General features: G+C 42.4%; 1 protein-coding gene across 10 annotated transcripts in view; it reads left to right on the top strand.

Annotated features, from left to right (window-relative positions):
• The window catches only part of Ryr3 (ryanodine receptor 3), a 598,743-nt gene that overhangs the window by 456,445 nt on the left and 128,643 nt on the right, over positions 1 to 13,655 (top strand). For all 10 annotated transcript variants that reach the window (XM_045155998.1, XM_045155993.1, XM_045155990.1 and 7 more), the window contains 6 exons: positions 990 to 1,057; positions 2,248 to 2,369; positions 5,857 to 5,906; positions 6,315 to 6,375; positions 8,814 to 9,052; positions 10,515 to 10,596. In XM_045155998.1, the coding sequence (XP_045011933.1) occupies positions 990 to 1,057; positions 2,248 to 2,369; positions 5,857 to 5,906; positions 6,315 to 6,375; positions 8,814 to 9,052; positions 10,515 to 10,596 (622 nt within the window). The remainder of the gene's footprint in view (positions 1 to 989; positions 1,058 to 2,247; positions 2,370 to 5,856; positions 5,907 to 6,314; positions 6,376 to 8,813; positions 9,053 to 10,514; positions 10,597 to 13,655) is intronic.

Here is a 13,655-nt window from a genome sequence, read left to right as displayed (position 1 = left end):
ATATTCAATTCTTTTAGAGATAATCTTGTTTAAAAGAAAATGTTGCCAGGTGTGGTGGCACAGGCCTTTAATCCCAACATTCATTAAGCAGAGTTAAGAGGATGACTATGAGCAGGAGACCAGCCTGAGAATACACAGCGAATTCCAGGTCAGCCTGGGCCAGAGTGAGACCCTGGCCCTCAAATACACCCCCAAAAGTGGTGGGGCTGGAGAGATGGTTCAGCAGTTTAGGAACCTGCCTGAAAAGCCTTAAAGCCTGGGTCCGATTCCCCAGTACCCACATAAAGCCATATGCAGAGTGGCCCATGCATCTGGAGTTTGCTTACAGCTTCAAGAGGCCCTGCCATATCCCTTTTCTTCCTCTCTTTTATTTTTTATTCATTAATTAGTTTTGTGCTCAGTGACACAGTCAATTTGGTACCATTGCTAGGCTCATCCATGTCCTACCCCCTTCCCCCGGCCCCTCCTTGTTGAGGTCATGAATTCTGGGGTTAGCCCATAGTTATAGGTAGGATAAATGTCTCTGCATATCATGACCCAACGTGTGGCTCTGACATTTCTTTCTGCCCCCTCTTCTGCAAAATTTCCCTGAGCCATGTTGGGTTCATTTTGGGTCTGTTTCAGTGATGTGCTGTTGGGGCATCTGGGTCTTTGGAAATCTGATTTGATTGGCTCTTTTGCCATTTTTTTCCCATATGACTCATCCTAGTAACTTTTCCATTGTTTTATTTTGTGGTTATGGACATCTGTAAAGCTGCTTTCTCATTGGCCAAGAAAAGAAGAGGGTAGTGAAATAGCTGAATGAACTGATAGAGGAAGTGACTAATTGGCACAGTTGTAAAACAATGCCTCATAAAATATAATGAGGCCCACTCATGGTCTTTAGAAAACCTGCTATTTCTAAACTACTATGACTTATTTCTTGTTCTCTTCATTCTTCCATTCATTCATTTGTTTTGGCCAACATTCTGTTACCTCTGTTGTTTCAGAAGCCATTGTCAGCAGTGGGAAAACTGAAAAGTCTCCCCATGACCAGGAGATAAAATTTTTTGCCAAAGTAAGTGATTCTCTGAACTCAACCAAATTGCCTTTTACTTGGGATCTGTACTATTTAGAGTATAGGCTAAACTGCTCCATCAGTGATATCTGAAACCCTAAAAGTTTCAGTGAGACAGAAGTTTTATTCTCTGTTATAAACAGACCCAAGGTGAGTAGAAAGTCTGAAGAGGTGGACACTGTCCTCAGCAACACCCCATCACTCAGAGACCCATGATCTTCTTCCTTGTTTCTCCATCAGCTCTCAAATTGGTCCATGTTAGCATGGACTGCCTATACCACATCCATACAACAAGGAAAAGTGAGGGCAGAGCACAATGATGCTTTTCTAAAGTTCTAACCCAGTGCTGGAATATAGTCACTTTGGCTTAGTTTAACTACATTGAAACATTTTCTACCTCAGTGTGCCTCTGCTGAGCTAAAAACTATTCCATTGCTGACAGAGGAGAGAATGAATAAATTTGGGTCTCAGTGAATAGTTTCACACATACAACTACTCAAAGGGCCATAGTCATAGAAGGCCTTGAATAGCTTTCCCTTGAGAAACAGAGACAGACATGTGACTGTGGTCACGGTAGGCCTAGCATGTGGCTGTGGATCCCATAGCCAACACGCCAAATCTGAGTGTCATGTCCCCAGGCATCCCCGCAAATATGACTCAAAACCACATGCACATTGATTTGGGCCTTCAGTGGCCTCTCCCTTCACATATCCCACAGCTGCTGGTTCGTGGCATAGTAGAGGAATAGCATAATGGAAGCTGTGGCTGAAAAAGTAGTTTCCTCCTCAGAGCAGAAAATCAGAGGGTTGAGAGTTCAACAATGCAAGAGGCTTTGACACACCCTCCAAGGCCCAGGGAGCATCGTGGAAGAGAGGGCACAAAGAACCTAAGAGCTACGGGGTGGGAAGGCGTTTTCTGAGGCATGGCCCTCCCACACCCATAGACTGGTGTATTCATGACACCACAGTGAATGCCCATAACCCACTGAGGTGGGCCTTCGTTGGAATTGGTGCAGGGGAAAGGGAACATAAGAGAAAAGTTCCCAATTAATTTTTAAAGAATAGTTTCTTGAAATCCCAGGGCCAGTATCTCAGTTTTGCTTACTGAGAATGAATACTTTTTAAAGGAAAGCAGCAGAAGGTCTTGGGCCAACTTGTTCACAATTGATGCTTGATGGTTTGATGTCCCAGGTTCTGCTCCCGCTGGTTGACCAGTACTTCACCAATCACTGCCTTTACTTCCTGTCATCACCTCTGAAGCCTCTCAGCAGCAGTGGGTATGCTTCCCATAAGGAGAAAGAAATGGTGGCCAGGTAAGGCTACAAAATAAAGAGAAGGCCACTGTGTTAGGCAGCTTTGAGCTACTATTACCAAATTAACCTTTAGTACCAAAAGGCTTACTTAGCTTATAACTCTAAGCTAACTGGAATTCCCAGTCCAGCATGGGTAGACACATTGATTTGGCTCTGGTAAGGGTTCCAGATGGCAATGGTGTGTAGCTCGTGGTGAAGTAAACTGCTCACTTCATGGCCAGGAAGCAAAAGAAGGGTAGGGATGGAAGTTTCATGATCTCCTTCAAGACGTGTCCCCATTGGCTTAATAACCACTTAGTAGGCCCCACCTTCTAAACATTCCCAACCTCCCAGCAGCACCACCCTGGGTACAATGACATTAACACATGGGGCTTGGGGGATACTTGTCAAACTAGCCATTACAGTGATGATGAGGTTTAGTTAAGAATCCTGGTACCTGGGGACTAACTGGCAAGTTTTTGTAAAAATGGAGCACAGTCTTATGTTTGGTAACTCAGAGGCTTGGATAACAATAGATTTGAAAGAGTTTATATTCTGCTCTGAGTAATTTCAGCAACTAAAAGAATTATGCTGTTAGGAGTAAAAATAAGGCTTGAGAAATATGTACACAATCAGGTCGATTCCATACCAAAACCATATTGAGAAGAAGGCCAAGAGCACTAGGAAGGCTGGGGAAAGCAAAGGCATGGCACTGAGAAGAAGCAGGTGAATATGCCTTCAGTCTCCTTCTTAAGATTAAACTTAAACTTATACTAGGAATACTGCTTTCTGCAGAAATGTCAGCTTCCTTACTCACCCCTCTAGACATAAGGTATAGGGACTTTAACAGAGACCAGAACATAGGGATGAATTCCAACATGCCTCAGGCTTTCTCTGTGTTGGGTCAATGAAAGACCAAGTATGGATTAGGCTTCAAAATAGCAAAGAGCTAAAGACTCTAAACAATGTCTGTGAAGTCTCCATTGATGGTAAAGAGTGTCATTGTACTTAATAAGGACTCAGCCATCAAATATCACTCTCATTGGGAGGATACGCAACTTCAGGGTTCACCACATTTATTAAACACTCTACATGGCTCAGCATTGAGCTTAATTTTTCATGTGCAGGAGTTATTGCCCATCTGAATGAAGATCACTGAAAAGTTTCAATGTTCTGAATTCAAAATGCTGCCTGTGTTTTATAGTCTTCATTTTACAAAGGAAGGACCGGAGGTGCCATCAGGCTTATTCTGTTGTTGAAAGTGGCCTAGGTGGTGAGGAATGAAAATACAGATCACATGCCATTTCTTCTCATTTAGAACAGGAGAAGCCCTGTGCTGTCAATATGCTATAGTTTAAGAATCAGATACTGACCCAAGATCTCAACATTTTCAGGCATATTAGTGTACTCTATAAGAAGCTAGGAAGGTGAGGTGCTCAGATAATCCATCAGAGGGCAGGTGTGTCTGTTTTCTCCATCTGTTTATCTTGGGCTATGAATTCATGGAAATGTAACATTTGTTCAGGCAGGCACCATGTGTCGTGGCTGGAATACAACCTAGAGCTGATCAGCCTTGCAAATAGCTTCCACATCCATCACTGTTCTGGGTGCCTCCACAGAAGCAGTTGTGTTTGTGTTGCTTGTATTCACACTGGCAGATGCAGGGTTGTTTGTTGTTGAGATGGGGCCTCAAGTCCCTCACTATGGAACCTGGGTTGATCCAAAACTTGAAATTCTTCTGCCTCAGTCTTCTGTGTGCTGGAATTACACAGTGTACTGCCATACCTTGTACCCACCCCTCTCCTTTTTCACATCCTTCACTCTTGCCCCACCTCCATTTTATCTGATGCCAGTCACAGGCTGTCTCCATTGGAGTCTTCAAACTCTGAGGTGGAGGAGAGCCACCTGGGAAGTCTGGCCCTCCTTGCTGTAGGTAAGGGCAATGCTTCTACTTCAATCATGGGCTCTTAAAGAGACAAGCAACAGCTCCAGAAATTTCAGGTGCTGGCCTTGTCTGAGTGAGGAGAGCCATGTCAGTGTTGGGATCAAATAAACCAACCATCTGCTTTAAGTAAAATAACATTAATTTTTAGTTTAGACAGGACATATGTCCACCTACTTGGAATATTTTCACCAGAAATGTCTGAGGTTATTCACCCCTACTTCCGAAAACTGGGAGTTATTTGCTTACAGATGAGAAAGCTAACACAGGGCAGAAAGTATTGAAGGGGTGTCCCCAAGAGGGCTTCTGCACTTGTTCACAAGCCAACAGCAGCAGCCCAGGTCACATTCTTCAATGCCATTTCTCCCCCTCACCCAACTGTACAAATTCATTTTCAACAAGAAGCAGCTCACATTTAATTTCATACTAGCTGGCTGCCAACTTTCTGTTAACTCATTGTGTGTTCTCTCACGATCAAGGCCAGGGGGTTTCATCTTCTTTCCACTGCAAAAGTTACTGACTAACAGTGGTTGACTGGCTGTGGTTTTCCAGCACTTAGCCCAGAAAAACCCAGGGTGTTCACTGAGAGGCATCATTTAAAAGTTTCATCCTCACCTATGCTTGGGATGTATTTTGTCTCCACTTGAGTCGTCCTATAGGATACCTCTGTCCTGTGAAGGGTCAAATCCCCCTTCCTCTCCTCTCTTCTCTTCTTGTCTCATCTCATCTCATCTCTCCTTCTCTCCTCACTCTATCATCCTCTCTTCTCTCTATCTTCTCTCCCTCTGTCCTCTCTCTCTTCTCACTTCTTCTTCTCCTCCTCCTTTTCCCTCTTTCTTTCCCTCCCTGCCTTCCACTCAGAATCATGTGCAGAAGCAGGTCTAAATACATAAGGCCCTGTCTTAGGCATTGTGGGAATTCAAGCAGTGAGACATAGATGAACCTTCAAAGGGTTCCATGGTGAACACTATAGGTGAAGGTGTGAAGAAAAGTCAGTAATCATGCCAACTAGACTTTACAAGTTTCTAAGTACCCAGCTAGGACAGCCTAGAAACTATAGACTAATGTGAGATAGCAGAGTAAATGCACTTTTTAAATGTTTTTGTTTGGCATACTCCAACTCCCTACCCTTATCCCAACATTTTGCCCACCTCCCCACTAAAGCTTCACACTCCATATAAAGGTTCCAAAGTTGTGTACAGTGCTTGCAGTAAAGGGAAAGGCACTCCTCAGAATCCTCATTGATTCCTAAATATGTGAGTGAACATTTCAACACATGTCTCTAGCAAAGGATAGTTTGCCCAGAGTGACTGCCAAGTACTGTTACTACTGGATGGTTAACAGTAAGGATGGAGCTGCCTACAAGGTAACATTTGTGATTCTCTAGCATGACAGTGTTAAACACATTTTTTTTTTCTGAGCATGACCAAAAGAACCATTCAGGAGCGGTACAGGGCAACCTCCTAGAGTGCCAATCTGTGCTTTCATGTTGTGTTACACTGCGAGGAATGGGACAGAATCCTTGAGTCCATGTGACTTTCTGAATTATAATCTTTTCTGTTTCAGTCTGTTCTGCAAACTTGCTGCTCTTGTGAGACACAGGATTTCCCTGTTTGGTGAGTAAAGGGAAATGTTGTTAAAGGCTTCACTCCTTCCTATAATTAGCTTGGGCTTGAATTTTGTCTTTATCTGTGGATCCCTCAGAAAACCTGAGCCTTGGGACTAAGGTGTCACCTAAATTTGCCAGAGAAAATTGGCTTAGAGCATGATAAATGACCTCTCTTACCCGTTAACAGCCCAGATTTTCCACACCAGTGAATGCTTTAAGCTCGCCTGTGACATCCATCAGTAAGCAGGAGGCCTGTCAGGCTGGAGATAAATGGCTTGTCCCTAAACACAGACCTGGCACTTTGTGTGTTGGCGGCTAATTACACTGGGCTATAGCTTATGCATATTGACAAGACTGCATTTAAAAGACAGACTGACTGAGTTTGGAGAGTCACAGGTGATATTTTATATTGTAGGGAGTGATTCTACAACAATGGTGAGCTGTCTTCACATCTTAGCTCAGACGCTTGACACAAGGTATGTCTACCATTTTTCTTTTCAGTAGTTCCAAGACTCCATCTTTGTCCATGTAGGGCAAAGATGAAGCTGAACCTGGAGTTGACACTTCTGTTTCCCATCCCTACAATGCAGAGCCACCATCATGGCACACACTGAGGGTGCAGGGATGAGGATCAGTGCTTACTTTCTCTTACTGAGAAGTTCATTTTTAAAAGATAAAGCATACTGTAGCAATGTCTCACTTTGTGCCTAACTCCCCACATTAAAAAAAAAAAAGAAAAAAAAAAGCTTTCTGATGGGTTAGTGAGATCATGATTATCCTGAGACAGGTGAACAATATCACTTTGTGTTCAAAAATGACCTGAGAAGAAGATGTAGTGAAATCTGCCTTCAAAAAGATCAGACAGGGCTGGAGAGATGACTTAGCGGTTAAGGCACTTTCCAGTGAAGCCTAAGAACCCATGTTTGACTTCCCAGGTCCCATGTTAGCCAGATGCACAAGGTGACACAGAGCAAGGTCGCACATACGCACAGGTGGCACATACATCTGGAGTTCAGTTATAGTGTCTGGAGGCCCTGGTATGCCAATTTTCTTCTCTCTCTGTCATGAAGAAGATGTTTTTTAAACGTGTGAAAAAAGATCAGATAGCTGGTGTTGCAGTCAGGTTTGCATTGCTGGTAGAAATCACCCAACCAAGAGCAGCTTGTGAGAAAAGGAGGTTTATTTTGTTTTACAGGCTCGAGAGGGAAGCTCCATGATGGCAGGGAAAATGATAGCATGAGCAGAGGGTGGACATCACCCTGGTCCACATAAGGTGGACAATAGCATCAAGAGAGTGTGCCAAACACAGGCATGGGGAAACTGTCTGTAATACCCATAAGCCCACCCCCAACAATACACTCCCTCCAGGAGGCATTAATTTCCAATTCTCCATCAGCTGGGAACGTAGCATTCAGAATGCCTAACTTTATGGGGGACACCTGAATCAAACCACCACATTCTGCCCCTGGCTCCCATCAGCTGATATCCATACATGGTGTAAAATACAATGCATTCAGTCCAACTTAAAAGTCCCCATAGTTTTTATCAATCCCAGTGATGTTCAAATATCCCCATAATCCAAGGCCTTTTAACTGAGCCATAATATCAAAAAATCCCCCAAAAAAACCCACAATGGCACAGAATAAACATTCACACTGCGAAAGACAGCACTGGGCATAGCAAAAAATATTTAGCCAATACAAGATATAAAACAACCAGGGCAAACATCAAACTCTGTAGCTTCAAGTCCAAGAACTCTAGTCAGTAACAAGTCTCCAAATTTGATAATCATAACCAGCAACAAGTCTCTGGAGTTCCAACTCTACCCCTCCAGCTAGGCTACTCACAGTCCTGGAAAACTTCATCTAGTTTTCAAGTAGGTGGGATTGTAAAAAACAAACTTGCAGAGATATTGGGAAAGACCAAGTCATCCCAAGTGACCAAAAGTCCTTATTTTGGGGATGATGTATGGTCACTCCATGAAGCATGAAGAAAGTTTTGGAGAGAGCTCAGCTTTATAGATGAGGCAGTACTTAGCAATCCTTCCTAAGGAGAAATCTGACTAGAAAGCTAGGAAGCAAGCCCATGAACACTTGTGGAATAAGAGGAACCTCCACTGTATGACCTCCTTTTTACCATCTTGATGGGTTGGATGGTTATCAGGAAAACTCTAGATGAAAGGCAAAGACCCTTGGAGCAGTTATTTCATAACCTTCTGAAGAAGAAGTAAAATATACAGAATTCTAGATGACTGTAGCCTTTGTTCCAATTCACATTTTCTGAATAGTTTTGAGGAAAAGACCCAGCTGCTGGTAGCTGCTCTCCATTCCCATGGGCACATGCCAGTGCTCTAGCACCCTTAGCCTAACAAAGCTAGTTTTATAGAAAAATAAAAAAGTTATATGTGTCTTTTCTCTTCCCTCATCCAACCTGGGACTGCCTTTAAACTATTAGAGGTGCAAGCTTAGGTGACTCATTTTCCCCTCTGTCCTCCTCCCCTTCTCTTGTCCCCCCCTCCCTGTGTTTCTGTACCAGGGAGCTCAGATCTCTAGGTAGTCCTTACAGAAGTTCCTGTTCCAGGTAAGCTATGAGAACACCTCAGGTCAAGAAGACTGTAGTCAGTAGCAATGGTCTGTAGACCACAGGTGATGAATACCAGTTATGTTCTACATAGTTCTCTACCTATCCTGAAAAGCTGAGCAATGACTCCCTCAAAAAGTGCCCACCATCCAGTCCTAGCTCCTAGGGAACTGTGTGGTCCAGGTTTCTTCCTGGTGTTAAATGGTCTCTCCAGTTCTTCTTAAAGTGTCCTATGGGGACTAGAATGCCACATATATATCTGGGTGGTACTGCAAGTCACTATTGTCAAAAGTATTCCAAAAACATTTGGATTATGCTTCTGGTTTGCTTGCAGGACTGTCATGAAGTCAGGATCAGAGCTGGTGAAAGCTGGCTTGCGAGCATTCTTTGAAAATGCTGCGGAAGACTTAGAGAACACTTCCGAAAACCTGAAGCTTGGGAAGTTTACCCATTCCAGAACTCAGATCAAAGGTGTTTCTCAGAATATTAACTACACCACAGTGGCTCTGCTTCCCATACTGACATCCATCTTTGAGCATGTCGCCCAGCATCAGTTTGGAGGAGATCTACTCTGTAAGTCTCACACCACCGCTACCTGTTTGCCATGAATGTCCACAGACAGGAGGTGCCAGTCGAGAGTAATTATTCCTTGCTTCTTTTATCTTCTTAGCTTAAAATTAAAGGTGAAATAATAAGCTCTCAGAGAAAACCTCTTCTTATTTGAGTATGTAATATTTAATCTTTTCCCAATTTCATTTTTAAAAAGTCTAGCTCTTGGCTATTGGGCTTTCATTTAATTTGAAAAGGTTATCTGAATAATACAACTTGAGATGCACTCTTGCTCCCAGGATTTTCAGACACCATTTTCCATGTTAAGAATCCTTAATTTGGATGGAGAGATGATTTAGCAGTTAAAGTGCTTGCCTGAAAAGCCAAAGGACCCAGGTTCGATTCCCCAGGATCCACATAAGCCAGATGCACAAGGTGGTGCATGTATCTGGAGTTTGTTTGCAGTGGCTGAAGGCCCTGGCACAGCCATTCTCTCTTTATGTGCCTCTCTCGCGTGCACACACTCTCTCTGCTTCTTTCTCTCCCTCTCAACCTAATAAATAAAAAAGGGAACCCTTAATTTATTCTTTGATACCAGGAACAAAGGAAAAATCCTAACATTTCATTTTCTTAGCCATCAGAAGACCAAAATGTGATGATTCTACTTGAGTTTGTATTTAGCACCACATCCAGCCCCACCCCCACCCACCATGCAGGCAGTCGGCCACCAAGCTAGAATACTACATACATGCTATCTCACACCAGTTATCCCCAATGTGCAGGATTTTCATGTCATGAAAACAATGCAATTTGCTGAGTTTAAATAAAACATGAAATTAGTTTTGATTTTATTAAAATAGTCCCAGCTGTAACATGAGCTCTAGGCATATAACATGCAGGCTGCTGGTTAAACTCCATGAGTTCCTTAGCCAAATACCCCCTTCCTTGAAGGAATATGGTTAAACCATGATACAATTTAATTGTCTTATGAAAACCATAGCAGAGAATTATAGATGGACAAAACTTAGAAATTTTGTCCTATCCCTGAAAAATGTAGGGCAGTTGTACATATCTTCTTAGAAAATGAGTGAATGAGACATGGAAACTTAAAAGTTTTCTGTATCATTTTGTCCAAAGGAAGAAAACATGGTTCTGGATAAAATTAGACTATAATGTTGGGGAAACAACCTGTAGTAAAGTGTCCACTGGTGAAATGATTCCTTCCCCCATGAAACATGATCTTCATGTAAATGATCTGCATGTCTCTCAATAAGGGGCATTTTCCCGCCAGCAAGTAGCTGTTTCCCCAGCAACTAGCAAGATACCATCTAGGTTGAAGAAAGCTACTCTTGCTTAGGGAGGGAGGAGAGGAAAAGAGATCTGCTCTTGGCTGAAATCTACCTAAATTTTTCACTCCATGAATGTGTCCATGTGTGGGAGCTGGAGCTGGCACTGATGGGGTTATGACAGCTCTTCTTTGTTTCAGTGAGTGACGTACAGATTTCCTGCTACCACATTCTATGCAGCCTCTATTCCCTTGGGACAGGAAAGAACATCTATGTTGAAAGGTAATTAGTAAAAAAAGAAATTAACATGTTTGGACTCGGGAAAAAAATGTTGCTTGTGGCTTTGCTTTGTTTAAAAAAAAAAAAACAGTTAATAATATCATTTGAATCCAATAAAACCAAAAGGTCTATTGATTTGGAATGGTGATTTTGAGCCTCAGTTAAGAAATTTTTGTAACAATATAAAGAAATGTAATGATGTTATTGAGACTGAAGACCTCTGTGGCAAAAGCTGTTGAATGCATGTGGCTAGAGGAGCAGCAGAGCCAAGCTAACTCAGGTGCAAGCAATGAAAAGACATTGAAAATATGTATATTTCTTTATGATCACAGCTGCCACATGAGTTCCTGTGGTTAACAATTGCAGAGACATTCAGGGATGGAAGGCACTTGTTTTTGTGTTTAATGAGTTTCTGTGCGGTACAACCCTGGACCTTTGCATTCTCAGCTGTCAGCTTAGCTACAGTTTTAAACAAATGCACAGTTGGGTGGAAATGCTATTTGATAATCTTGACTCTATGCAAGATTATTTACAGAGGTGTTTGGCTTCCACCTTTGCCCCTACAATCTGCCTGTTGCAGTAGAGACCTTGGTGACCCCTTGCTTTTCAGAGTGGGTTGCCTTGTATTGTGTGGTTCTGTTTAAATCCGGGGTGAGATCAGAGGGATAAAATTTCCAGACCTAGTCTTCCCCTTGAAAGACTTTTTTAATTTATTTTTTTGCCCTTTCAAATAAGCAAGCCTTAAAGGGTTCCTTCTATCTGTGCTTTAAGTTATTCAAGGTAAGTTTCTTTCACATCTACCTGTCATGACACTAATGATCAACTCTCATTACATAACCTAATATTCATAAATTAAATTGTGGCTTTATACTAAGGCAAAATGAGACTTGATTTCTTTTAAGAACTGAATAACTTCCAGGCATGGCGGTGCATGTTGTTAATCCCAGCACTTGGGAGGCAGAGGTAGGATGACTGCCATGAGTTTGAGGCCACCCTGAGACTTCATAGTGAATCCTAGGTCAGCCTGGGCTACAGTGAGACCCTAACTCAAAACACCAAAAAAAAAAAAGAAAAAAAGAAAAAAAAAATAACGACATACCTGAACAATAATTTGAAATCACATGCTAATGATAAAAAAAGTTGAATAAATGTCTGTTTCATCAAAATCACAGCTTCTAGGCCAGGCGTGGTGGCACACATCTTTAATCCCAGCACTAGGGAGGCAGAGGTAGAAGGATCGCTGTGAGTTCGAGGCCACCCTGAGATTACATAGTGAATTCCAGGTCAGCCTGGTCTAGAGTGAGACCCTACCTCCAAAAAAAAATCACAGCTTCCAATAGCTTCCAGAATCAAAAACTAGTTGAACTATCATTTCAATTATTAAATCTTTACAGTTGCTTATCTTTCTCTATTGCTTTAAAATACAAATAGTTTTGTCATAAGCAGATATTTTATTTATTTATTAGAGAGACAGAAAGAGGCAGACACAAAAAGATTATGGGCACACCAGGGCTTCCTGCCACTGCAAATGAACTCCAGATACACGTGGCACTTAGTGTATCTATATTTACATGGGTACTGGGGAAGTGAACTGGGGTCCTTAGGCTTTGTAGGCAAGTGCCTTAACCACTGAAAAATCTTTCCATACTCTGCAGATAAAATTTTTAACCAAATCAACAAAGGAATCAATAAAAACAATTTTCCAATTAGTACCAAATTTTATTTAGGGCCTGGAGAGATGGCTTAGCAGTTAAGGCATTTGTTTGCATAGTCAAAGGACTCAGGTTTGATTCCCCCATACCCATGTAAGCCAGATGCACAAGCTGGCACACACATCTGGAGTTTATTTACAGTGGCTGAAGGCCCTAGTGCACCCATTTCCACCCCCACCCCATCTGCCTCTAAATCACTCTCTCAAATAAAGAAAATAAATTTAAAAATGCTCCCACTTAGGGTAAATACTTTGATTTTATCTCTCCCAGTGAGCACATATAAATATGTTCTTAGAATCTTCTTGTGTTTTCTCAGGTTATATGGGCATACCCCTCCAACCATGTGTGTGCATATGTGTGCCAAGAAACACTGTACAAATTTTATAACGCTTATACATTCTTCTCTTTAACAAAGTAAAAGAGGAGCTGGAGAGACTTCTTAGTGGTTAAAGTTCTTGCCTGTGAAGCCTAAAGACCCAGGTTCAATTCCCCAGTACCCTTGTAAGCCAGATGCACAAGGTGGCACATGCTTCTGGAACTCAGTTGCAGTGGCTGGAGGCCCTGGCACACCTCCCCAAGCCAGGCACAGGACAACAGGGACCAGGACAATGGGAGGAGCCAGGGAGCAGCAATCTGGCCTACTCACTCCTCACTCACCATGTGCACACTCAGGCGCAGGTATCTGGGAATTGGGGGTCCAGGGTCACTTCGATCAAGAAGGTGGAGCAACGGGCCTGCTTCTGCAGCAAGCTGGTAGGGTCCAAGCACCCCCAAGCCAGCTGCAGGGGAACCCTAGGGAACAGGGACCTGACCTACTCATTCTCACCCACAGTATGCACCCTCTCAATCTTTCCATTTTTGTGACAAATTTCATTATAACTTTTACATTCTGTCCTAGAGCTAACGCTCTCTGAGTCATTTATCTTAACGTTTCTTTAAATTATTTGACACATTACTGATACTTTTGAACCAGGACTTTCCCATTCCTAAATATTTAAACTGATTTATATTTCGACTGGCTTGATTTTTTCATTTGATAGTTATTTCTAGAGTGTTCTTGGGTCCTCTTGAGTCCTTACATGTTTGGCAGTGTCATACCTTAGCTTTCACATGTGAACCATCTGCTGGCATAAAGTCCTTATCATAATTTTCTTCTCTCAAATGCTTGTAGATATTATTTCTTTGTAATCAGACCCAGTGCCCTGGCCAAGAGATTTATATCTCTTACGACAGGAGGGGAGAAACTTGCTGCTCATAGACAGGAAGAGCAGTATTAGAGCTCAGTAATTTCACTGTGGGATATCCCAGGGATGATTATGCTACGTAACGCTCTCCACTTCTTTCCAGAAT

The sequence above is a fragment of the Jaculus jaculus genome, chromosome 8, assembly GCF_020740685.1.
Source record: "Jaculus jaculus isolate mJacJac1 chromosome 8, mJacJac1.mat.Y.cur, whole genome shotgun sequence".
In the NCBI taxonomy this organism is placed as follows: Eukaryota; Metazoa; Chordata; class Mammalia; order Rodentia; family Dipodidae; genus Jaculus; species Jaculus jaculus.
The sequence above is the reverse complement of the archived record's forward strand: the minus strand, read 5'-3'. Positions and strand labels throughout refer to the sequence as shown.